This window comes from Penicillium arizonense, assembly GCF_001773325.1.
Source record: "Penicillium arizonense strain CBS 141311 chromosome Unknown PENARI_contig002, whole genome shotgun sequence".
NCBI lineage: Eukaryota > Fungi > Ascomycota > Eurotiomycetes > Eurotiales > Aspergillaceae > Penicillium > Penicillium arizonense.
This window is the reverse complement of record NW_019173279.1, coordinates 1,294,512-1,315,689: the sequence shown is the minus strand read 5'-3', so window position 1 is coordinate 1,315,689 and position 21,178 is coordinate 1,294,512. Positions and strand designations below refer to the sequence as shown.

Below are 21,178 nucleotides of genomic sequence, written 5' to 3'. Positions count from 1 at the left end.
ATTGCTTCTCTTTATGCTCTTCCCCCGTTCTCTCCCTTCCCTTTCTTCTCCGTTTAGACAGCGGTTTATACCTTCGTTCGCTTCTTTTAGGTCCATGTCTTCACGTCAACAGCCGCCATGGCGGCAACCGTCCAGCCCGGACGCGCAACTGCCTGCTTTGAAGGTGTGGAACTCGTTGACAAAGTCCAAGACGCCCTTTGTCCCGATCGATCCCGCCGGCAAGAAGGTCCTGTGGTACGCGTGTGGCCCGACTGTTTACGACGATGCGCATTTGGGACACGCCCGCAACTATGTTAGCACCGATATCATCCGCCGAATTATGCGCGACTACTTCAAGTTCGATGTCAACTTTGTTATGAACATTACGGACGTCGACGACAAGGTATGGACGCGCCTTGTGGTGTAGATGCCAACGACCCCGAATGGCGTGACTCATGAATCCTATAGATCATTCTCCGCGCCAGACAACAACACCTGTTCAACGAATTCGTTGCCGCTAGCCCTACAATTACCCCGGAGGTTCTCGATATCGCCAAGAGTGCCTTCACTGCCTACTTGAAGAAGAACCTGCCCTTGCTCGATTCCGCACTTCCTCCGTCGCAATACAAGGTAGAGGTGGAAAAGACATACAAGACTATTCTGAACGGTGGAGCTCTGCCCGGGAATGAAAAGGCTGGCGATGACGAGGCTAAGGTCAAAATGCACATCAAGACAGCTGCATCCGCAGCAAGTGTCATCGTGCAGGCTGAGACCCGCGATGACAAGAGCGCCGACCCTGCTCTGTTTGCTGAGTTGTTCTACACGGATGCGCAAGACCTTATTCTTCCTTATCTTGATGCGCTGAAGGGCGCATCCGTTGATGCCAACGACCACAGCATCTTCACCAAGCTTACTAAGAGATATGAGGAGCGGTTCCTCAACGATATGCGGGATCTGAATGTTCTTGATCCCACTGAGTTAACTCGCGTGACGGAATACGGTGACGAGATTGCGGCTTTCGTGGACCGCATTGTTAAGAACAAGTTTGGATATGCCACAAAAGATGGATCGGTTTACTTTGACATCAACGCTTTCGAGGCCGCCGGCCACCCGTATGCTCGCCTTGAGCCGTGGAGTCGGTCTGACAACAAGTTGGCTGCAGAAGGTGAAGGCTCGCTGGCCAGCAAAACGACAGAGAAGCGCGGTGCTTCTGATTTCGCTCTTTGGAAGTCCTCCAAGCCTGGTGAGCCGGCGTGGTCTAGTGTCTGGGGCAAGGGTCGCCCTGGATGGCACATTGAGTGCTCGGCCATGGCTTCTGCCAGGCTAGGCAACCAGATGGATATTCACTCCGGAGGCATTGATCTTGCTTTCCCGCATCACGACAATGAGCTTGCTCAGAGCGAGGCCTACTGGCATGATGACCACAAGCATGACCAGTGGGTCAACTACTTCCTGCACATGGGACATCTGTCCATCCAAGGATCTAAGATGTCCAAGTCGCTGAAGAACTTTACCACCATTCGGGAAGCGCTTGACCGAAAGGACTGGACCCCGAGAAGTCTGCGCATTGTGTTCCTTCTGGGTGGCTGGAAGGACGGTGTTGAGATCACAGATGAGCTGGTCAACACCAGCAGCTCATGGGAGGATAAGGTGAACAACTTCTTCCTCAAGGTCAAGAACCCTTCAACCGCCCAGTCGTCTGGCACCGATACCACCTTTGCCGCTGATTTGGCAGCGGCCAAGAAGGCTGTCGATGAGCAGCTTTGCGACTCCTTCAACACTCCAGGTGTCATGCAAACCATCTCGGAGCTCATCACCAAGTTCAACGTCGTCGACAAGGCCACCTTGAACCCGAAGGATGCCGAGGATGCTGCACGATGGGTCACCTCTATTGTCAACATCTTTGGTCTTAACGGTACCGCGTCGGCTGACAATGCTGAACTTGGCTGGTCTGGTATCGATGTTCCCGAGGAGGCCAAGCCTTACCTGTATCCCCTCTCGGCTATTCGTGACACTCTGCGACAAGCTGCGCGGTCAAAGGCTGGCATCTCGGCCAAGGATGTCGAAGACGCCGTTGCCCGTGCCCCGGCTCCGCAAGAGGCCTCCGAGTCTGCCAAGCCTTACGCGGAGCTTTACTCCAACTTCCGCAACAAGGTTGTGTCCTTGGAGTCATCTGATTCAATTGGCAAGGATATCCTGTCCCTGTGCGACCGGGTGCGTGACATTGACCTCTTCGATGTTGGCGTTTACCTCGAGGATCGGGACAATCAACCTGCTCTTGTCCGACCGGTTACCCAGGAGATGCTCAAGGCACGCGAGGAGAAGGAAACACGTGCTCGCCAAAAACAGGAGGAAAAGCTGAAGAAGGAGCAGGAAGCTCTCAAGAAGGCCGAAAAGGGCAAGCTGAGCCACCTGGAGATGTTCCGCACCAACGAGTTCAGCGCCTGGGATGAGGAAGGTGTTCCTACCCGTGACGCCGCTGGCGAGGAGATCACCAAGAGCCGCGCAAAGAAGCTTCGCAAGGACTGGGAGCGCCAGAAGAAGACGCACGAGGCGTGGTTGGCCACCCAGGCCAAATAGAACCAAGGCCCAAGAAAAGCATTTTTGAGTATCTAGCTTGATACCTCGGTATTTCGGGGCGGTTATCCATTGTCCATTTTGCATCGCGGGGCGTTTCCGGCATATATCAAACTTATATCGTTTTGTTCTACAGAATCCAACAGTTGCCTGATTGGGATAATCTAAGCACTACCCTTCAATGTACATGTATGCAGCCCGGAGCAGCGTAGTCCAGAGAACATGTAAGTACTCGGGCCGAGCAAAAGTGCCTGGACTTGCCACTTGGTGGGCTGATGGGGCCCCGGAACTCGTATCCCATAATAGGTAGGCCATTGGGGTTCTATCCGGAGAAGGTGGGATGTCTATCATCTCATCCCTTTTCCCATCACTTGCCTTTCAGACCTTGTATTTAGTGTCCTCTACACCAACTGATTCCATTTTAATCTCCTCTGCACTCAAAATGGTTGTCCAGACAGGTCTCGACTACATGCGGTCGCGCACCGTTATTGACTGCGACACAATGGACGAAGAAAGTGAGCCATCTTACAACAGATCTATGTCTATGAACAGAAAACTGACAGTTCACAGTTGCCAAAACTCTGGGACCTTTCCAGGATTGCACTTCCAACCAAGTATGAACCACCACATCTTGGAGTAAGGTGGATGCTAACCGCCCAGGCCATTGCCTTCGCCGAGCTCTCCAAACCAGCACGCGCCGAGGTGATTTCCGCATCTCTAGCTGATGCGAATACGCTGCATGCAAAGTACTCATCGATCACCGTTGAAGAATTAGCCGTCGAGATTGCGGTATGTCTTGAATGAAAGCAAATGCCAAAGGTGTCACTAATAGAAACACCAGAGGAGCAGACGCGGTACGCTACTCCTACTATCCCTTCGCTGGCAGCTTTGTTTGATGGCCCTTATTTTCTGGCTAACAGGGACCAACCAATACCCATCATGTGACCGTAATCGATCTTTATCTTATCATTTGACTATAGCTTCTCCACAGTCCTATTAAGGTTTACTTTAAGCTCTTGGCATAGCAATATGTACTGTAGGGCCTGCCTGCCTGCCACCTGGAGAACGCGGACGCAGGTGCCCGACAGACAGACTGCGTGTATTATGTAATATTTTCCTCGACCGCCCATGAGGCCGGCGATATTACAACGTTTCGTTATCTCCACCCTTCAAAAGATTAACGAACTTTCCAAAGTCCGACTTCCGACACAAAGCGTCCTACCATTTAGGCAGGAAAGATGGAACCACCATCCCAGGAAGAGACATTCCTGCAACAACCTCATCATCCCATTGTCAGAAAAGCTGCGGAGGCTCTAGATGACGAGGGTATCCCTGTCGTGGAGTACGGGCAGCAGTTAGAGTGGCGTCATGGAGACCCTGAAGCCCTTATGGTAAGCAACAAAAACCGCGGTATTCGGCACTGTGCTAACTTGCGAATCCCAGCTTGTCGAGTGGGCAGTCCCCGATGAAATGCTCAGTCGTTCATCGCAGATCCTATCAAACCGTGGATTTTTCTGTGAGCTCCCATCCACCCGCGACACTGGCAGATACGGACCGTGGGAGCGAGCGAGGTGGCAAAATCCACAAGCTACATAAGGGTTTCCAATTACTTCTCTACCCACTGTCGTTTGTTGGCATTCCGCTCCAGGATACAGTCGAAGTCATCTCTACCTTTGATCGCAGGCGAAAGATCTTGACGCCAACACCTCGCATGTACATGGAATCATTGATTGGTCATCTCCTCGATCACCCGGTGGGCGATTGCTTCAGGTGTCGAGTAGAAGAGTTTCTATTGTCGTTTATATCCTTTTACATTTTGGGCGAAGAGCCGCTGAATACAAAGGACGGTGAATGGGACGACAATGAGAGCGAGGAAGATTTTCAGAAAAGAGCTGGGGATGCAATAATAAAGATGAAGACTTGGGATTGGAACGCCAGCGGAAAAAATTACCTTTCCATTGCTGAATCTGTCGTCCGCAACTGTCAGTCTATCGCGAAGTTATCTAGTCATTGATGAGTGCAAAATCCTCCGCTTTCAAGGTAGTCTCAAGGAGACGGCGAACTGTAGCGTGCATTTGATACAACTTGCGAACCCCAGAGAGCAGATCCTGCTTTGGTTTTTCTGGATAACCCTCAAAATCAATACGAAGATCGTTTTGAACAAGCCAATTCAAGAGCACCTCAATGTCCTGGATGTCTCTCTCGGCCTTTCTCATGCTTTGAGGACGGGTGGATTCGGCTAGCCTGACCTCCGCTGAGGAGATTTACTTCCTTGCTGGTGTGGACCTTCCAGATAATTTCAAAGACAGCTAGAAATAGCTAGAAATAGCATGAATTACACGTCCTGTCTAATTCTCCGATATATACTCCAAAGCACGTGACCGGCCCCATACGTCATCCAACGTTCCATCCGTTTTCTCCAATTCTTTTCCCGCACCTTCAATTATTCTATTGTCGACTTCTGCAGAGCTGGATTGCCCAGCCAATGTATTTTTGGCTTTTGATCAACGATCTTTGTGCAATATATTGCTTCTCCGACTTGGTATCTAAGTGAAAATCTTCGCATCTGAATCATACGGTTCCGCCTGCAACATGTTCCCCTCGCAGGCGGCTAATTTTAACATTGAGGCCCTGAGCGGCATCTGTGGGTAAGTTTCAAATTCTACATTTCTGTTTTTGTTCGTATTTTTCAATTTGTTCTTCTTGTATATCATCCTCATGTTCCATCCTAGTGCTGCATACATGCTAGTGTGACAGGTTGTAGATCCATTGAGACCGACGATCCCCCGACTTTGTCAATTGCTCTTTTCGAATGAATCACTAACCAATTCGATTCAGATCAATTTCAATTGCCTGCTGGGTCGTCGTGTTCTCTCCGCAGATCATTGAAAATTTCCAACGCGGCTCTGCAGACGGCCTTTCCCTTCTTTTCCTCATTGTCTGGTTGGCCGGAGATGTATTCAACATCTTAGGCGCCGTCATGCAGGGTGTGCTTCCCACCATGATCATCCTTGCTGTGTACTACACTCTAGCAGACATAGTTTTACTGGGTCAATGCTTTTACTACCGGGGATTTAACCTCAGAGACGAGTTGTCTCCTTCGCCCACTCCGGAAGCTACACCATCAGTCAGTGGCATCCACGATGCTGAGGCTAGTGGTGTCGAGCACCCAGCACCAACAGAGAGATCTGCTCTGATCCCAAAGTCCAGCGGTCATGTTCAAATCCAAGAACCAGCCCGAAACGCAGCTGAACAGCCTCTCCAAGAAGGCACACACCCAGTCTCTGCTTCAGGCGGAAGGCGACACTCAGCAGCCTCGTACCACGATATCTTCCATTCGTCCGTGGATGGAACACATCTTTCTCCTGCAACCCCATTCGTCGAGCCCGACTCATCACGCAGCCGCTCTCAACGAGCTCGTCGCCGTCGCATTTCAACCATCCAAGCCATCCTTTTCAACTCCACCGCCGTGGCATTGGTATGTGCCGCAGGCGTGCTGGGATGGTACGTCAGCCCGGCCTCGAAGTCGTCAGCGCCGGACCCGGAACCTCTTACCATGGATGTCCTCGGCCAAGTCTTCGGGTACCTTTGCGCAGTACTGTACCTGGGATCACGTCTCCCCCAGCTACTCCTGAACTTCCGTCGCAAGTCCACAGATGGAGTCTCTTTGCTTTTCTTCCTATTTGCTTGCATTGGTAATCTCACCTATGTGCTGTCCATCTTGGCATACTCACCTGTTTGCCACGGCGAATCGTCTTCTGTGGATGCTATGGGTCAACACCGCCGCGAGAAGTGCCATTCTGGTGAGGCGGCTGCCTTGTATGGGCGGTATGTGTTGGTCAATCTGTCCTGGCTTGTTGGTAGTGCTGGCACGCTGTTGTTGGATATGGCGATTTTCGCGCAGTTCTTCCTCTACAGTGACGGCAAGGGTGTTGATGATGAGCATGATGACCAGGAGTAACGGCTCATGTAGAATTAACAAAATGATTATACTGAGAACACGGGCAGAGCTCCAAAATCAACAACTGGAACTGCTGTTTGTCTATGATGGAACCGAGTAATGGTACTGATTCGTCGATGCTCGGTTGTATCAGGCATTGGAATCGTCACACTGTTCACGTAGACAATTAGATCAATAGTATCTTTTGGCCATGCACATTGACTAAAAGAGGACTCGAGGAGGGCTCGATATCATTCTGTATATAAATTGTCTCGGGTAACGGCATACCCTTAGTCCAAATTTCGAGAACCAGTGACATTTCAAGCGCACGAGTAAGTCAAAACATTCGTTGAATGACAGTCATGAGATGCCCTCAGCGACACCCAACAACCTTCTTGAAATCAGCTATGTAACAAGCGCTGTTTCAATTGTGAACCGTTCCGTATCTATTGAGACATCCGACCTTCTGAGTCCGATATCACAATCACATAATTTCCTCCAGGATGACACAGGACGAACCATGCCGCAGTGCCGGATACGCGAGCTGTATAACTAGGATGTGAGTACTACCAGCACGACTCTTTTGTCTCCAATTCCCTTACTTGAGTGAAATATTGGAAAAGGCTGTCGGATGACCAGGTCTGTGAAACCAAGAGTCACAGTTCTCTTGGATTTCAAGTCTAAGCCGAAAAGATGAGACCAGATATGAGCCAGTAAAGTAACACATGGAATAATTGTTCTTCTTTCACCTGGAATAATCATGGACGAACTAGTGGTCAATCTCGACAAGAAACCGAGCTGGCGAAATGCAAGGGAAGAGTTCGGTACGGAACAGGGATTGCAGATCCGCGATTGGATTCTTGACGCCATATACTACGGATAGATATATTGAAAAGCAAGCGCTGGAGACTATACCGGCTCCCAATACCATATGTGGTGCCCAAACCAGCGCGGACTCGTCTCACACCTGCGCGATATAACGGTCTCACCAGGACCCCTAGTACGCAACTTGACAACCCTTAGCCAACCAGCCTGGACTACTTATGCAGGTATCTCAACACTAACACGCTAGAGCAAGCGGCCGATGATGTCGGGCATTCAAAAGAAAAAATCTTACCGCGAAGATGAATATAGCGGATGTAACGGGTTGGGGTTCAGGGGGGCCGGCGGCAATATAAGTTTCACGGACAACGAATAGGGGCCCTAACGAATTACCAGCCTATTATTTCAGCTTTGAGTTTGCCTATTTTGACTTATGCAGGTTCAATCCACGGTTCGGGTGTGGGATGATTCTATATAGCTCTCCCAGTCTATAAGATTATAGACCCGTGGTTGCTTCCCAGCCAACTGTCTCGCACCGGAAGTTTGCTTCTGACTTGGGTGCTAGGCTTTGCAGCCCTGATTCCAGCCCAACTGTATATATTACTATCTATTCTTCTCTGACTGTGGATCTCTGTATATAGTTGTGGAACCCCCATGGAGGATGTAGTCGGAGAGCAACCGAGACACAAGGCCGAACAGACAAAACCCTACTAAATCCTTCCATCCTAGCAATTCTCCTTTCAAGACAAGGGATCACTTGCCTCCCCAAAACTCAACCACTCGACTCAAGATCTCAGTCCCAACACACCTAGCCGAAGAAAACCCGCAATGAACGTGGTGCCTGAACAGACAGCACACGGCAACTGGAGCACCTACTCGAAAGTCTCTATGTCTGGGTTCGGCACTTGCAGCATCGTGGTAGTGTACAACAAGCACGGCTTCCTGGCATCTAACATTTCCGCCGGGACTGACTTGGAGAAAGATGCCATGAACAAGCTCTGCACGACCTATCCAAGCATCAAGAGTACAGTGTTTGAAAACCAGGAGGTCAAAGTGTTGATTCTGTGCGAGCAAATGAATATAGCAAAAGGGGGCTTGATGAGGAGTGCGGTGGAAAGAATTCTGCCAACTGAGATCACTGTGAGGTATTATGATGCCCCATCGTTCTTAGGAACATCGTCTATGACGCCGGGATGTGAATTCTCCATTGGGCCAGGTGTTAATGGGTTCAATGCTGTCCTGAAGGGTGCCAATGGAAACTCGGCTAAGCCTTTGACTGAGCCCACGGGCGTTTTGAAATGTCCCTAGAAAACAGGCTTAGGGCTGGATGAGATCACGGTTGGGGATGGTATGGGATGGGGATATTTTCAGTTCACTTTCAGGCCCAGTCTTCTTACTATGACAGTGGCTATACCCTGACATCACAAGTGGTGAATTCGAGGTAGTTACAAATTGAAGTACAGTTTCAACGCTATGAGCACTATCCCGGGAAAGATAAACTAGCAGATTGGCAAGTAGTACATGGATAATGATAGGAATAAGAATATTTGGCAAACACCTTTCGCTGGATGCGACAGAGCAATAGAAAATCATAAAATCAAACATTTTGAAAGAGCCATTTCAAGCAGGTCGTTTGCCATCAGCTTGGTGGATGAGCCTCCACCTTACCCTTTCCAACCTCAGACCAGTTCGTGCTCAGAGAAGTACCCTGGCTCTCAGTGTAGCTCTTGATCATGGCGCGGCGGGTTTCAGGGTCAGCATTGGCGTAAAGCTTCTTGAAGAATCCATCCACTGCATCGCCGCCGAATTCATCATCCGAGGCATCGTCATCAGCAGCATCCTTACCCTTGGACTTCTTCTCAGTAAGCGACGAGGCAACCTGATCCCAATCCTTAGTGCCTTTACGGGACGAGGTAGGATAAGATGGGCCTGGGGCTGCTGCTGCAGCTGGCGCAGCGGGGCGGTCGGCCAGCTCAGTGGTGATGGAAGAGCCTTCCAAAGCACTCCACTTTTGGCCTGCCTTTTGCTTCCGCAAGGTGATTTCGATTTTCGTGCCCATGACAGACACCTTGGAGGCAGAGGGATCGATAGTGGCATAGAGAGGGTCCAGGGTGAAGTCATATTCGGAGCCAGATGGGAGAGGGAATTGCAGAGAGACCTGTAGCTTGATTAGCTCCTGATCCAAGTACGACAAGAAGATTAGAGATGTGGCTTACAGAGTCCTCCTTTAGGTCAGTTGTAACACTGTCCTTGGGGATTCCCTTGATGTAGAGGGTGACCACAACAGAGTCCTGAGACTGATACCACTCATGGCGCACCTTCTCCGGGGCAGCACCGGAGGCCGCAGCACCGCCATTATCGCTCTGAGCCCGAGCCGCCGAAGATCCAGCAGCATCGGATGAAGCGGAGACCGCAGCGGCCTTCGAGACATCCTCCTGTGCAGTTTCCACAGCTCCAACACCCTTTCCAGACTTAATAGCCTCCAGCTCAGCCTTCAACTCGGCCTCAGTAGGAATACGGACATCGGTCGGAATCTCAACAACAGAAACAACAAGCTTCTCATCCCCCTCAGGCAGCCCGCGGATCGTTCTGCGCACCTTAGCCAACCAAACGGGCAACTCAGACCCGAAAATGCCCTTCTTCTGTCCAGACATAGCAGCCTGAATGCCAGCAGATTTATCCTCAGGCTCCGACGAAGCGCCAGCCTTCTCGTCAACAATGCCAAGCACGAATGCCGCGTCTCCGTATCGCCCGAGTTGATACAGCGAGATGGCGCGCCGCATCTGGGCCGAGAGCATGAGCTCGCGCTTTCCGCGCTCGCGGGCGAGGATGAGGCCGATTTCGGCATCGCGGAGGGCGGCTTGCGGGTTTGGGCCGCCGTCTGCGGGCTTGAGGCGTGTGTAGGCGGTTGAGCGCGAGATGTAGTAGGCCGGGGCGCGGGGTAGCTCCGTCAGGGCCTGGGTGAAGTGTTGGATGGCCAGAGGCAGGTTGGAGCTGGAAAGGGCCTTGTCGCCCTGCGCTGCGGCGTTCATTGCGGCTGCTGTTGCGCGGTAGGAGGGATCTTCAAGTTCTCTGTGACTGATTTCGGGGCCAAAGCGTAGGATTTCGCGGTGGGCGTAGGCGGAGGAGTGGAGGCGGTGCCAGTGCAGCCAAATACTGGAGCTTGGGCCTCGGGAGAGGTCCCCCACATATCGGGGTGATGCACAACAGGCATTTTGTTGCTTCATGGAAGAGGATGAAAGACAGAAAGAAGAAAGAAGGGAAAGATAAACAGTTAAAAAACAAATGGCCTTTAATTAGGTCGCTCAAACGAGATAAACGAGTCATCGCATCGTGGGATTACGCAGTAGAAGTAGATGTCAAATAGCTTCTCAGCTTCATTATTGATTAAGTACATATTTCCTGGTTGAGACCTTATTCCCTCGCAGTGATCTGATCTAGAGCTTTTCGTTTCCGTACTTCCTGCTGTACAAGCCAAGCGCACGGATAGGCCAGTAGAATTTGTAGTTGGGATACGAAATCATACTATAAAGTCAGTGTTAGAATCCACAACACACACTCAAACCAGGAAAACGTACCAGGACTGGTTGAAAACACCTTCAATTGCCTCTTGCAGCCACTCTCCGTTTCGTTGTTGACGAGACATCAACAGCTTGATGCCCTTCTCCAACGGCTCCTTGTGTGGGTAGTCGGCCTCCATGAGTCCAAGAAGCGCCCAAGCAGTCTGACACACCTGCGACTTTTCATGCTGCACATATTGATGGGTTGCACTGCTAAGGTACGACTCGCCCCAGCCACCATCAGCCTGCTGCTTCCCAATCAAGAAATCACAGCCCCGACGGGAGTCCGCGCTTGTTTCATAAGTCTCGCCAATACTGGCCAGACTTTCGAGCGCAAACAAGGCAGCATAGGTGAAGCAGATTCCCCAAGAGCCATACCAACTACCATCGGCGCGCTGGACGTGCTTGATATGAGCGACAGCCTTCTTCTTTGCGTCCCTAATTTCATCGGCACGGTAATCTGGGTAGAATTTGCTGAACAGCGAAAGTGCTGTCACGGACGCGGTCGTGCATTCTGGGTGGTCGTAACTGATCATGATTCCACCAAATACTTCTGCGGCGTTTAGCCACTCTACCTTGGGCGACGCGCGAGTAATCTCGTACTCGGAGAAGCCACCGCTGGGGTTTTGAAGAAGGAGGAGACAATCCACGGCATCCTTCAATCGTTGCAGGGAGATCAACTTCGGGAAGTTGTACATCTCCTGCAGCTGTAGTGTGGAGCGAAGACCTTCGGCGGTGCAGTCGCTGACAGTGTAACCTTGATCCTTAGTGCTGAAGGGCCATGCACCCTTGCGGTGTTGACGATAGCACTTTTCTTGATCTGGAACGTTCTCCCGTAGCTGGTGATCGTCGAGGAACTCCAAAGCCTTTGTCAACATAGGCCGCCACTTGGGGTCATCTGCAAAGCCAGCAACCACAATGGCCTGGGTGATGAAAGCCGTGTCCCACACTTGAACGCCGTTGGTTCCGTTAGCCAGCATGCCTTCGCCCTTCACCCACATGTAATCATTCAATCGCTCCCGATGTTGGCGGACGGAGTAGCTGTCAGGGCCATCATGGACAAAGCAGGCCACCATGTTCATCGGGTTGTTGACGGGTCCAAGCCCCGCATACTTGGTATTCTCGTCTTCCATGCGAATCAGTTCCCAGGTCCAATCCTCAGCTCGCTTAACGATGCTAGGGTGTCGAAGGTACGGGTTCCAGAACCGAACCAGCAACTCATTAGCAGTATTAAGCAACCAAGTCTTGGGGTAGTAGTTGTCTGCCTCGTGAATGGAATTGCGGTGCGCTGCAAAATCCACACTATCGTATGGCTGAGTGTATAGCTCTTCTCGGAGCTGTTTGGTCAGATCATCCAGCGGGTGAGACCACTTCTTGGACCACAGCCAGGACATCGGGAGGAACACCTGGCGCATATGACACCACCACCGCCAAGGGGCAAAAGGAACCCAATCGGGAAGAAGCCTAGATAGCCAGTCAATGAGAAACCATGTACACAGATGATGATCGTCACCCACCAAATCTCAGGGGGAACCGGGTTGACACCCTCCCATTCCATGACACCCAGAATACTAAGCCAGAACTTGGCCCAGTGAGGCCCGTAGATGGCACCTCCAAACTTGTGCAGAAGGCCTCGAGCTTTAATCATGCGTGGATCATCCTCGCTGACACCAACCAAACGCAAAGCAACGTAATTCAGAGAAGTACCAAGAACGGAGCTGTGACCTTCAATGTGAAGGCCCCAACCACCATCTTCGGGGTGCTGGCGGGCAAACAGATAACGCTTGATCTCTGTTGCATATTCAGGGGGGATAGGGGTCTTGGTCACATAGTAAGTGATCAGAATACCCGGCAGTAGGAACATTGGGCCACCATACTCGCAGGCCCAGTTACCAGGCTCGAGTTGTAGATGTGAGAAGAACGATAGTCCATTCTCGGCAGCTTCTAACGGCGTCTTGGCCTCTGGGAGTTCGGGAAGACCCTATAGCGTCGTTAGAAGTAGGCTCAAGATCACATTGTGTCAATTGGGCATCAAATACCGTTGGAAGTCCGAGATGGTACTTGTCTGCTATTGACTGCGGCCATTTTTGGTTTTCCTCGTCGGATTCGAGATAGCGCCACGTCTGGCGGCCTTCTTCATCGACCAATCGCCAGCGCGCGTAGTCGGTCTGTGGATCTCCATTGGCGTCAGGGGTGAGATGGCCCTGGGATGGCGTCCTCCATGGGCCAATATGGGGAGTAGAAGACATTATCAATTGAGAGTTTTTTGAAGATACATGTAAACAGCAAAGTCCAAGGTGGATCAAACATTGGAAAGCCGGGGAAGCTTAGTCATCGGTATCACGACTGCGGTGTATAAACAAGAACATTCACATGCAGGCAGTAAAATTGAAGATCAACAAATAGTAGACAATATAGAGAGGATATACATATGCAGTGCCAAGTCAATAGCTATCTATTTTGAGAAAAAGGAGTTATTGTGGTGGCTTGGTTCCTGTGCAGAGTGCGGAATACACCACAAACCCGAATTATCCAGAACATAATCTTGATCAGATTAATTATTTTACAAGGAGCACACAGGCAATAGAAAAATAAATAGAAAAATAAATCTGATTGGAGTTTCCAATATCTACAAATTTTAGAATCTGGGTAAAATTTCCTTTCGTTCAAACAGCCTAACAATTTATATGCCCCCCACCTCCAACAACAATATAAAACTAGATAACGCGATTATTGATCATCGTCTTAACAGTATCAGTAACGCTTGTCTCTAGATCAACATACTCCCATTTGCCATCCTTAGTACCTTTAGCAAGAATATCCAGGCTAACACGCGTATCCCAATCCGTGGGATGTACCCCAGGAGGCAATATCTGGGCCGGGTTACCTTCAGGGACACGGCTCCTAAGCTCAGGGAAATTTTTGCGGATGTAGTTAACCACCAGCTGTGGTGTGATTATTCCGGAGATGAGAAGAATGCGCTGGTTTGCAGCTGCTGAGTTCTCCAGCGCATCGACATGGCTCCGGGCTACATCACGGACGTCCACCTGAATAGTTTGTCAGTCAAGATTTCACACATGTCATCTTGCCTGGCTTCAAAGGTAACCAGGTAGAAAAGAAACTTACAAAATGGTAGAAAGGGAATGTCACTCCTTCAATCTCCTTGTAAGTCCCATCAATGAAGCTTGCAATGGCAAATTGATTAGTCTCGTTGATAGAATGCGGACCTGAGATGGGGTGTGTCATTGGACCGGTGATAATATCGGGGTTTATCACTGTCAGATCGAAGGAAGGAGATTTCTCCTTCATAAAGTTCCACGCAGCCCTCTCGCCCCGGATCTTAGATACGTTGTATCCAAGAACATTGTTCTTTCGTTCAATAGCTTGCTCAGCTGTGACCTAGCTTTTGCTTAGCAGGCCGTAGTTTTTCGAGAATGGAAGTGTTCTTGCTTACAGGATTCCAGTCTTTCTCCGTGTAAGGCTTTCCTGGCTTAGAAATGTCTTCGAATGAGTTCAGTACGGATACAGCACTTCCCAAAAGAACAAATCGCTTTAGAGCAGCCCCACAGTGGTTTTCGGCGGCTATCAGAATTGCAGTAGTTCTAAGAATATGTTAGCTATCTCCAATTGACGTATGGTAGATCAAGGTTGAGTTTACCCCATTTCGGCTGGCTCGATCATCTCTTTCTGGATATCTTCCACTGAAAATTTTACTGGAGATGCCGTGTGGATCACATAGTTGAATGGTGACTTTGCATCATGGAAGAGGTGATCAAAGGGCTTTGCGGAGGTGAAGTCCGCAACGATTGCAAATTCTACCTTTCCCAACCAGGCAGGATGGGTTTTGATGATATCATCCGCCTTTTCTTGAGAGCGCACTGTGGCGGTGACATTGTATCCACGCCATTAGGTGGTCAGCAAGGCTTTGTGATAGGAGTTCACACTGCCTACATCTATGAGGATCCAAAGTATGTGGGAGGCGACGAAACCATTAGCGCCCGTCAATAGGACGCGTGGACCCTGTCCGTTCGACATGGTGGTAGAAAAATATAGTAACAGGAAGTGTTCTATGGGAATGAAACGGAATGCATTAAAGACATCCTTATATTTGAAAGACTTTAGTCAATGACGCTGATAGGATGTCACTCAAGAGCGGGATACGAAAATCCGTACCACAGGGACCGGGCCTCAATTGCTAATATAAAAAGCAAAATAAATGTAGAAGATACTGAAAAGTACCGGGAAAATAAAGCACGGGGTATTTAACAGTTGTAAATACGGTGGATAAAGTATAAGACCGCAGATTGTACATAGCCCCTAAGTTACACCACAACGGCTCAGGGTGGGCTCATGGTAGGCCCAGGGTAGGCTCAGTTGTACTTCAATGACCACCACAATATAAACTGCAAGGAAGCTTGACATTGTCATCAGTTCTCCATCGCTGAAAAGACCGGCAGCGTCAAGAAAGAGAAGAAATACGAGACCCCTACCTCTGTTGCTTTCATGGGACATTTCTACTACGTCGATAATGGACAAGTCGATATCATTTTTGCCCGTGTAGCGACACTGCGTCGAATCAAAGCCTTGGGAAAGCACAGAATTCGGAACATTTGGGCGTAAGTTAAATGAAAGGAGGTGCGAAACACTGAAACTTGAAGTCTTGGACGAGCGCCTTGGCAGAAATCTGTTTGACCAGTTCACTCACTACCACCAGTTTTGCATTGACAAGTGCGCAAATAGCCTTGAGTTATCATACATCGGTAGGCTAAATCGCTATTCCAGAGGGAGCATATGGTACTTCAATCGATCAAGGCACGGCTTGGGATGTATCTCATCTGTTGTAATTCAGAGGAATTCGATTGGTATTTTTTCTGAAAGGATTCAGGAGCTTATATATACAATGTGAGACAAATTCATTGATCATGCAAAATTGAACTGACTATTTACATGCACAGGGCGAAACCATCAGCCATGGTTGAAGTTTCACAGCCGAACTACACTACGAGGTGATCCAAATAAAAGTGAATCACATGGCATCTCTACTGCGATTTAGCCTTAGATACATGGTTATATAGCACTTGACATTTTTGCACTCAAAATCAGTTGCCATGGTCCGTCGGGCTTCGTTATACAAGTTCTTTTTTTTCGAGCAATTGAGATATTAGAACAGAAGCTCATCGTTGTAAAGTAAGAGCACTAATGAATGTCATTACATTATCATCCATGTAGTCAAAAATCTACAATGTTGGGAAAAGCCTTTTGTAGAAACCGTGGATTGACGTGCTTCTACTAACTCACATGCCCGCCGCCCTGGAACCCCAGCATACGGAACCACAACTCTTCGCCCAATAAAGGTACAATGGCTCAGCCATTAGCCACTGGATGCCTGGATGGAGGAGACAGTCGAGATTCCACAGTCCGAGCATACATCGACAACACACTCACAGCCCTGGTCCATGAGCTCTCACTATCCCCAGCGGAAGCACGCCCATCAATCACCCTCAAGCGCAGAGCCAATCCAGCAGCCTGCATTATCAACCCCAACAACGGGGCGCTAGAAGCAAGCCCCAGAGTCGAAACATACAAGACGTACTCTTGGCCAGGGAAGACAGCGTTTGAGGCCTGGAAGTTCAGTATGATTTTCTTTCCCAGCGCTGGAACAAACTTACACCCGTGGAAGAACGTACTGATGCGCTCTGTGATCATGTTCTAGCTGTAACTCTTCGAATCCTGGCTATTATTGACAAAGCTATTCGGACTGGTCAGTTGATCTCCAAAAGGTGGGTTGAGTATAGTTGGAAGTGATGGTTTGGTGGACATGCTGAACGACCCTGTCCATTACCAAGAGATATATACTATATCGACCCTCAATACTTTCGCTCTCAGCGAACGGTTGACGGTGTCATTGATGACCTTGTTTACACTATCGGCGTGGACAGAGCTGCGTTGAACGTGGTTCGTTTCTTGATACACCTATTGATGCCACAGCAACTCAGTCCAATCTGACATAGTACATGGCTATATAGGAAGCAGCAGCAAAGGGCCTGATAGCTGGGTGCTTTCGTTTAATTCGCGATTCGCGGGTCGTGGTCGATGCCCAGTCTGCCACTGAGGTCAGTCCATTGCCTAGAATGATCTAAGAGCCAAGTTAATATTTCACATAGGACACTCTGATCCCTCGCATTGAGGCGGGCGATGAGATCGACATCGCCCGAGTCCGATGGGTACTCGTCATTGAGAAAGAGGTACGAGGAGAGAAGCAACATATGAAACATCCATTGACCTGCTTTCTACTAAAAGGCAGTCTTCCACCGGCTCACACGCAGCAACTACCACAGCAGAGCAATAGCCGGGGAAGGAATCCTGGTCACGGTACGCCGAGCCCTTCTCCAATACAAACCATTAGCAAAGCCATCAATTAACCACAACATCCCTTAAACAGGGCAAAGGATACCCGGATCTATCGACCCGAGAATTCCTACACAAACTCTCAAATGCCGCATCCAGCCAAAACAGACCCCCTCCCCGTTTCTACGGCCTCACTGACGGCGACCCGCACGGCATGGCTATCTTTTCAACATACAAGTACGGGTCCGCAGCACACGTACACGAGAATGCTCGACTGAGTCTCCCTCGACTACAGTGGCTGGGCGTCCGAGTGACAGATATCATAGCCGTCCCTGATGCGCCGGGCGACAAGGCTCTTCTCTCGTTGACGACACGAGACCGGGGGAAGATTGTTGCGATGCTTCGGAATAGCCCTGTTTGGGCGAGTGATGGGCCTGAGCCGGAAGGGCGGGTTGAATTGCAGCGGATGCTGGTGTTGAATTTGAAGGCTGAGATTGAGGTTTTGTATGAGTGTGTTGGGGGGTTGGATGGTTGGATTGATCGGAGAATGTTTCGGCAAGAGTGATATATCATGTACTAGGGCTGAGCTATATTGATACCTATTTGCATTTGTAGAACATTTTAGACATCAATTAATGCTATGATATTAATTTCTCCTGGTCTACGGCAAGGAAAAATCGATGGCTGTGTTTTGAACCATAGGCAAATCCATGTTCTAAACTAAATACGGAGCTCTCGCATAGCCCCAGAAGGGGGAATAATTGTCAATGAAAATGTACGAATTTTGTTCGCTATCATATCGGGAAGGATCAAATAAGCTATACACTGAGAGATTATCGTATATCCCAGCTATGCAAGTTTAAAAAAAGAGAAATATCACCCTTGACGCCAGTCATCAAATCTTGACTCCCGCAAGGTCCCAGCACCCGGAAAAAAAGCACGCCTAGAATTCCAATGCTAGACAGCAGGAGAATCGTGGCATTCATCCACCGCACTCAAAGTCCAAGTCCCCTCTTCACTTCATCGCGGACCTTCTGCTCATACTCAGGTCTCCGCTCACGCCACATCTTAGCAGCCTCGACATTCGCGGGACTCTCATCATTCGGCTCGGCAAGCATACTCATGACAGAGATGAGAATCTTCTCCACGCTCTGGATAGGCGACCAGCGCTCCGACGCATGTTCGTAGTGATTGGGATCGTCACCGGGCGGGTGGAGGATCGAGATGCAGACTGTTCCGTTGGGATATACTAGGAGGTGTCAGAACAGGGTTTACATTGTGCAGTCGTCAAGCGGAGACAAAGAATGGGATGCGCAATCGGTGGGAATGACATCGGGTACGTACCATTCGGATGCCACACGCCTCCTCCGATGAATTTCATGGTCGGCGGGCTGAGGGGGTAGTCCTTGGGGAATTTCAGCTCGGCTGCGAACACGCCGCCTTCGAACGGTGTGTCTCCTGGGCCTTCGATCAGGGCTTCCCAGTAGAACATGTCATCTTCGGAGATGGGGCCGGCGGTGATTCCGTCTGGTGGGTTGGTAGAGAGATTCTTGTATTCGTGGAATAGGCGCTTCTGAGCGACGTTGGACGCCATTTTGGGCTGATTTGTATGCGAGTGAGAAGTGGCGAGGAGTATGCGGGGAGTTGGTGGGATGAAGTTCGACGGAGTGGGGATGGAATAATTCCGGGGCGGTGGACAATGACGTTGGGTTAGTTCTGAAAAACAATCTTGGAAGTGAGAATTGGGAAGGATTGAAAGTAAAGGGGAATAGTCAGAAGATAGTAGATTAGAGAACAATTTAGCTCAAGTCAGGACCGGCACTTAAGGAGAGTATTTCTAAAGTTTACAGATCTATAAGTTGTCTTTGTTGACAGAAGCTATTGTACATAAACTGGCATTCAAAACCAATCGAAATCGTCGCCTCCTCCTTCGTCACCTCCTTCATTACCCCAGGGGTCATCTTGGCCCCAGGGATCCTGGGGCTCATCGTAAAAGCCCTGTGACTCCTGGTCCATTGGCTGCGATTGTTGCTGGTCAGGTGATGCAGCATTTTGATCGCCTCCGCGACCTCTTTGCATCGCTTCATATCCAGCCATTGCACCTGCGCCAGTGGCGCCCGCAGCCATGCCATCCGTCATACCACCAGCGGCCCCGGCTCTCCCAATAGTCCCAGCCGCCGCTTCACCAACTGCCCCAGCTTCAGCAGCACCGCCTGCTGCTGCACCACCTGCTGCACCACCGGCGGCAGCTTCGCCGCCCATACCAGGGAACCAGAGTGGCATGAAGCCAAACCCACCGGCACCACTGTGGCGGCTGAAGTAGTCAAAATCAATACTTACAGCCGTAGCCAACATGACAGCACGTTGGTCCAGGGTCATTCCGGGAACCTTATCACGATGGCCGGCTGGTACCTGGGCACCTAGACCCGCAGAATCCATTCGCATTGCATAAACACCGGTGTCAGTGAAGAACTCGCGAGCAAAGCCCGCAAAGTCGCGGTTAACTGATCCGATCAACTTGTTGTCTGCCGACTTCAACGAAAAGTCCCATGATAGGAATGGCTCGTCAACGTAGGCAAACTGATTGAATTCGCCTTGGCCTTGGTCAGATGTTTGTGCAAGCTGCATCTGTTGCCCCTGCGATAGTTGAGACCCGGATAAGGGGAAAGTTTGCATTCCCATGTCTGTCGCTGGGTTCGGAGACTGATGGTAGGTGAAAAGATTGTATTTGCGTCGTAGAGGTGCCCACTGCTGCTGGGCTTCACCGATGACTTGCATCTCATTAATATCGAGCGGTGATATCCGTGCATTTGATGTGATGCCAGGCTGGGTGAGAGACGCAGGCGTCACGCCTTGCAGAGATGTAGATGAAGAAGGGGTCTTAGGGGTTTTATCAAGAGGATCATATACTCGGATCTTGGAGTTGATGTAGGAGAAGGGGCGGTTGAACTGCGAAAGTTAGTATCAAAGCCCCGAGCCAAGCCATATAGCCGCTTTGTAGACTTACTCGAAGAACCTCGTTTTCTTGTCGGTCAAACACACATGTCACGAAGCTCCGATGGGTGCGGAACCATTGTCGCGCCATAGCATTTGCCATACCTTTTTCTTGTTCTGCCATATATCCAATGTGATTTCCCAGCGCATCCATGATGACATACTTATTTGCTTGTTCGAAGCCACTGCAGCAATGAGACGTTAGTAAAGTCTCATATATTCAAAAGACATCGAAACAATGGCTTTTGAAGCACTCACATCATGACATTCATCATCTCAAGTTGTCGCTGTACGACAACTCCCGAGTTCGCCAATATTGAAATTGCGGGGTGGTTTTCTTTAAGCACGCCTTTGGGGTCTTCTGGCAGGTAGACGGGAGAGAGTAGGGTGTTTTGTGAAGGGTCGTAATTTGGATTGTAGGCATCTCGAGGTTCGGGAGCGGCAGGTTCGGGCTGTGGCGATGGTTCAACCTTCTTCGAGGGCTGGATAAGGTCTGGTCTTTGTATACTGTTGCGGGGGCCACGCCGACTGCCGTGGCTTCTGAAGCTCGACAGAGCTCGATAGCGAGTTGGATCCCACTGCCTTTGCAGTGGTCGGAGCCTTAAACTCCACATGATATCAGATGTACCAGTGATTATTTGAAATAGCAAGATCTTGGTTGATCTGTTTGTGACGATGCGCGATAGGAGGCGAAGTTGGCGGAAGTGAAGAGCTCGGGAGGTTCTGATGACGGAGGTTCGGCCGCGGGGTTAAACGGAGATAGCAACGCTCGTTGCGCAGATTGTGTCGCTCAACTTCAGATGTTCTTCGATGTTTATAGAGATTTATGGTGTTTATTAAGCTTGTCGACCTTGATTTTATTGTAACTGCTCCCGTAACTACAGAATGATACTTTGTAAAGAGGACATGTCGTAGAGGGCATGTCGTACACACGCAAACTACACGGCTCCAGATCTCA

At 49.9% G+C, this 21,178-nt stretch overlaps 11 protein-coding genes across 11 annotated transcripts; 6 read left to right on the top strand and 5 right to left on the bottom strand.

The window, feature by feature from the left end:
• Positions 1-94: 94 nt before the first annotated feature.
• On the top strand, positions 95-2,559 carry PENARI_c002G00449 (cysteine--tRNA ligase; the record flags this gene model as incomplete). The annotated part of the gene is made up of 2 exons (XM_022627167.1): positions 95-382; positions 448-2,559. The coding sequence occupies 2 exons, from the start codon at positions 95-97 to the stop codon at positions 2,557-2,559; spliced, it is 2,400 nt and encodes a 799-aa protein (XP_022492755.1).
• Positions 2,560-2,998: 439 nt separating this feature from the next.
• PENARI_c002G12100 (uncharacterized protein) lies at positions 2,999-3,501 on the top strand (the record flags this gene model as incomplete). The annotated part of the gene is made up of 4 exons (XM_022627966.1): positions 2,999-3,071; positions 3,127-3,170; positions 3,217-3,345; positions 3,400-3,501. 4 exons carry the CDS (start codon positions 2,999-3,001, stop codon positions 3,499-3,501), a joined length of 348 nt encoding a protein of 115 aa, XP_022492343.1.
• A 293-nt stretch (positions 3,502-3,794) lies between these two features.
• On the top strand, positions 3,795-4,152 carry PENARI_c002G05449 (uncharacterized protein; the record flags this gene model as incomplete). The annotated part of the gene is made up of 2 exons (XM_022627518.1): positions 3,795-3,947; positions 4,000-4,152. 2 exons carry the CDS (start codon positions 3,795-3,797, stop codon positions 4,150-4,152), a joined length of 306 nt encoding a protein of 101 aa, XP_022492249.1.
• Positions 4,153-5,148: 996 nt separating this feature from the next.
• On the top strand, positions 5,149-6,517 carry PENARI_c002G10831 (PQ-loop repeat-containing protein; the record flags this gene model as incomplete). Its single annotated transcript, XM_022627879.1, has 2 exons — positions 5,149-5,204; positions 5,395-6,517. 2 exons carry the CDS (start codon positions 5,149-5,151, stop codon positions 6,515-6,517), a joined length of 1,179 nt encoding a protein of 392 aa, XP_022492426.1.
• A 1,629-nt stretch (positions 6,518-8,146) lies between these two features.
• Positions 8,147-8,626, top strand: PENARI_c002G08865 (uncharacterized protein; the record flags this gene model as incomplete). The annotated part of the gene is made up of 1 exon (XM_022627757.1): positions 8,147-8,626. The coding sequence occupies one exon, from the start codon at positions 8,147-8,149 to the stop codon at positions 8,624-8,626; it is 480 nt and encodes a 159-aa protein (XP_022492917.1).
• Positions 8,627-8,957: 331 nt separating this feature from the next.
• PENARI_c002G00702 (co-chaperone SGT1) lies at positions 8,958-10,545 on the bottom strand (the record flags this gene model as incomplete). Its single annotated transcript, XM_022627187.1, has 2 exons — positions 8,958-9,476; positions 9,535-10,545. 2 exons carry the CDS (start codon positions 10,543-10,545, stop codon positions 8,958-8,960), a joined length of 1,530 nt encoding a protein of 509 aa, XP_022492501.1.
• Positions 10,546-10,755: 210 nt separating this feature from the next.
• Positions 10,756-13,127, bottom strand: PENARI_c002G09428 (terpene cyclase/mutase family protein; the record flags this gene model as incomplete). Its single annotated transcript, XM_022627793.1, has 4 exons — positions 10,756-10,843; positions 10,897-12,342; positions 12,396-12,859; positions 12,918-13,127. The coding sequence occupies 4 exons, from the start codon at positions 13,125-13,127 to the stop codon at positions 10,756-10,758; spliced, it is 2,208 nt and encodes a 735-aa protein (XP_022492196.1).
• Positions 13,128-13,595: 468 nt separating this feature from the next.
• PENARI_c002G02113 (uncharacterized protein) lies at positions 13,596-14,541 on the bottom strand (the record flags this gene model as incomplete). The annotated part of the gene is made up of 4 exons (XM_022627281.1): positions 13,596-13,925; positions 14,005-14,277; positions 14,333-14,480; positions 14,537-14,541. The coding sequence occupies 4 exons, from the start codon at positions 14,539-14,541 to the stop codon at positions 13,596-13,598; spliced, it is 756 nt and encodes a 251-aa protein (XP_022492220.1).
• Positions 14,542-16,237: 1,696 nt separating this feature from the next.
• On the top strand, positions 16,238-17,851 carry PENARI_c002G10830 (uncharacterized protein; the record flags this gene model as incomplete). The annotated part of the gene is made up of 8 exons (XM_022627878.1): positions 16,238-16,511; positions 16,592-16,658; positions 16,725-16,833; positions 16,905-16,991; positions 17,043-17,123; positions 17,179-17,250; positions 17,321-17,736; positions 17,842-17,851. 8 exons carry the CDS (start codon positions 16,238-16,240, stop codon positions 17,849-17,851), a joined length of 1,116 nt encoding a protein of 371 aa, XP_022492790.1.
• Positions 17,852-18,221: 370 nt separating this feature from the next.
• On the bottom strand, positions 18,222-18,820 carry PENARI_c002G09828 (E2 ubiquitin-conjugating protein UBC7; the record flags this gene model as incomplete). Its single annotated transcript, XM_022627818.1, has 2 exons — positions 18,222-18,475; positions 18,571-18,820. The coding sequence occupies 2 exons, from the start codon at positions 18,818-18,820 to the stop codon at positions 18,222-18,224; spliced, it is 504 nt and encodes a 167-aa protein (XP_022492799.1).
• Positions 18,821-19,125: 305 nt separating this feature from the next.
• PENARI_c002G07312 (scramblase family protein) lies at positions 19,126-20,834 on the bottom strand (the record flags this gene model as incomplete). The annotated part of the gene is made up of 3 exons (XM_022627629.1): positions 19,126-20,175; positions 20,234-20,405; positions 20,479-20,834. The coding sequence occupies 3 exons, from the start codon at positions 20,832-20,834 to the stop codon at positions 19,126-19,128; spliced, it is 1,578 nt and encodes a 525-aa protein (XP_022492407.1).
• Between the last annotated feature and the right edge of the window lie 344 nt (positions 20,835-21,178).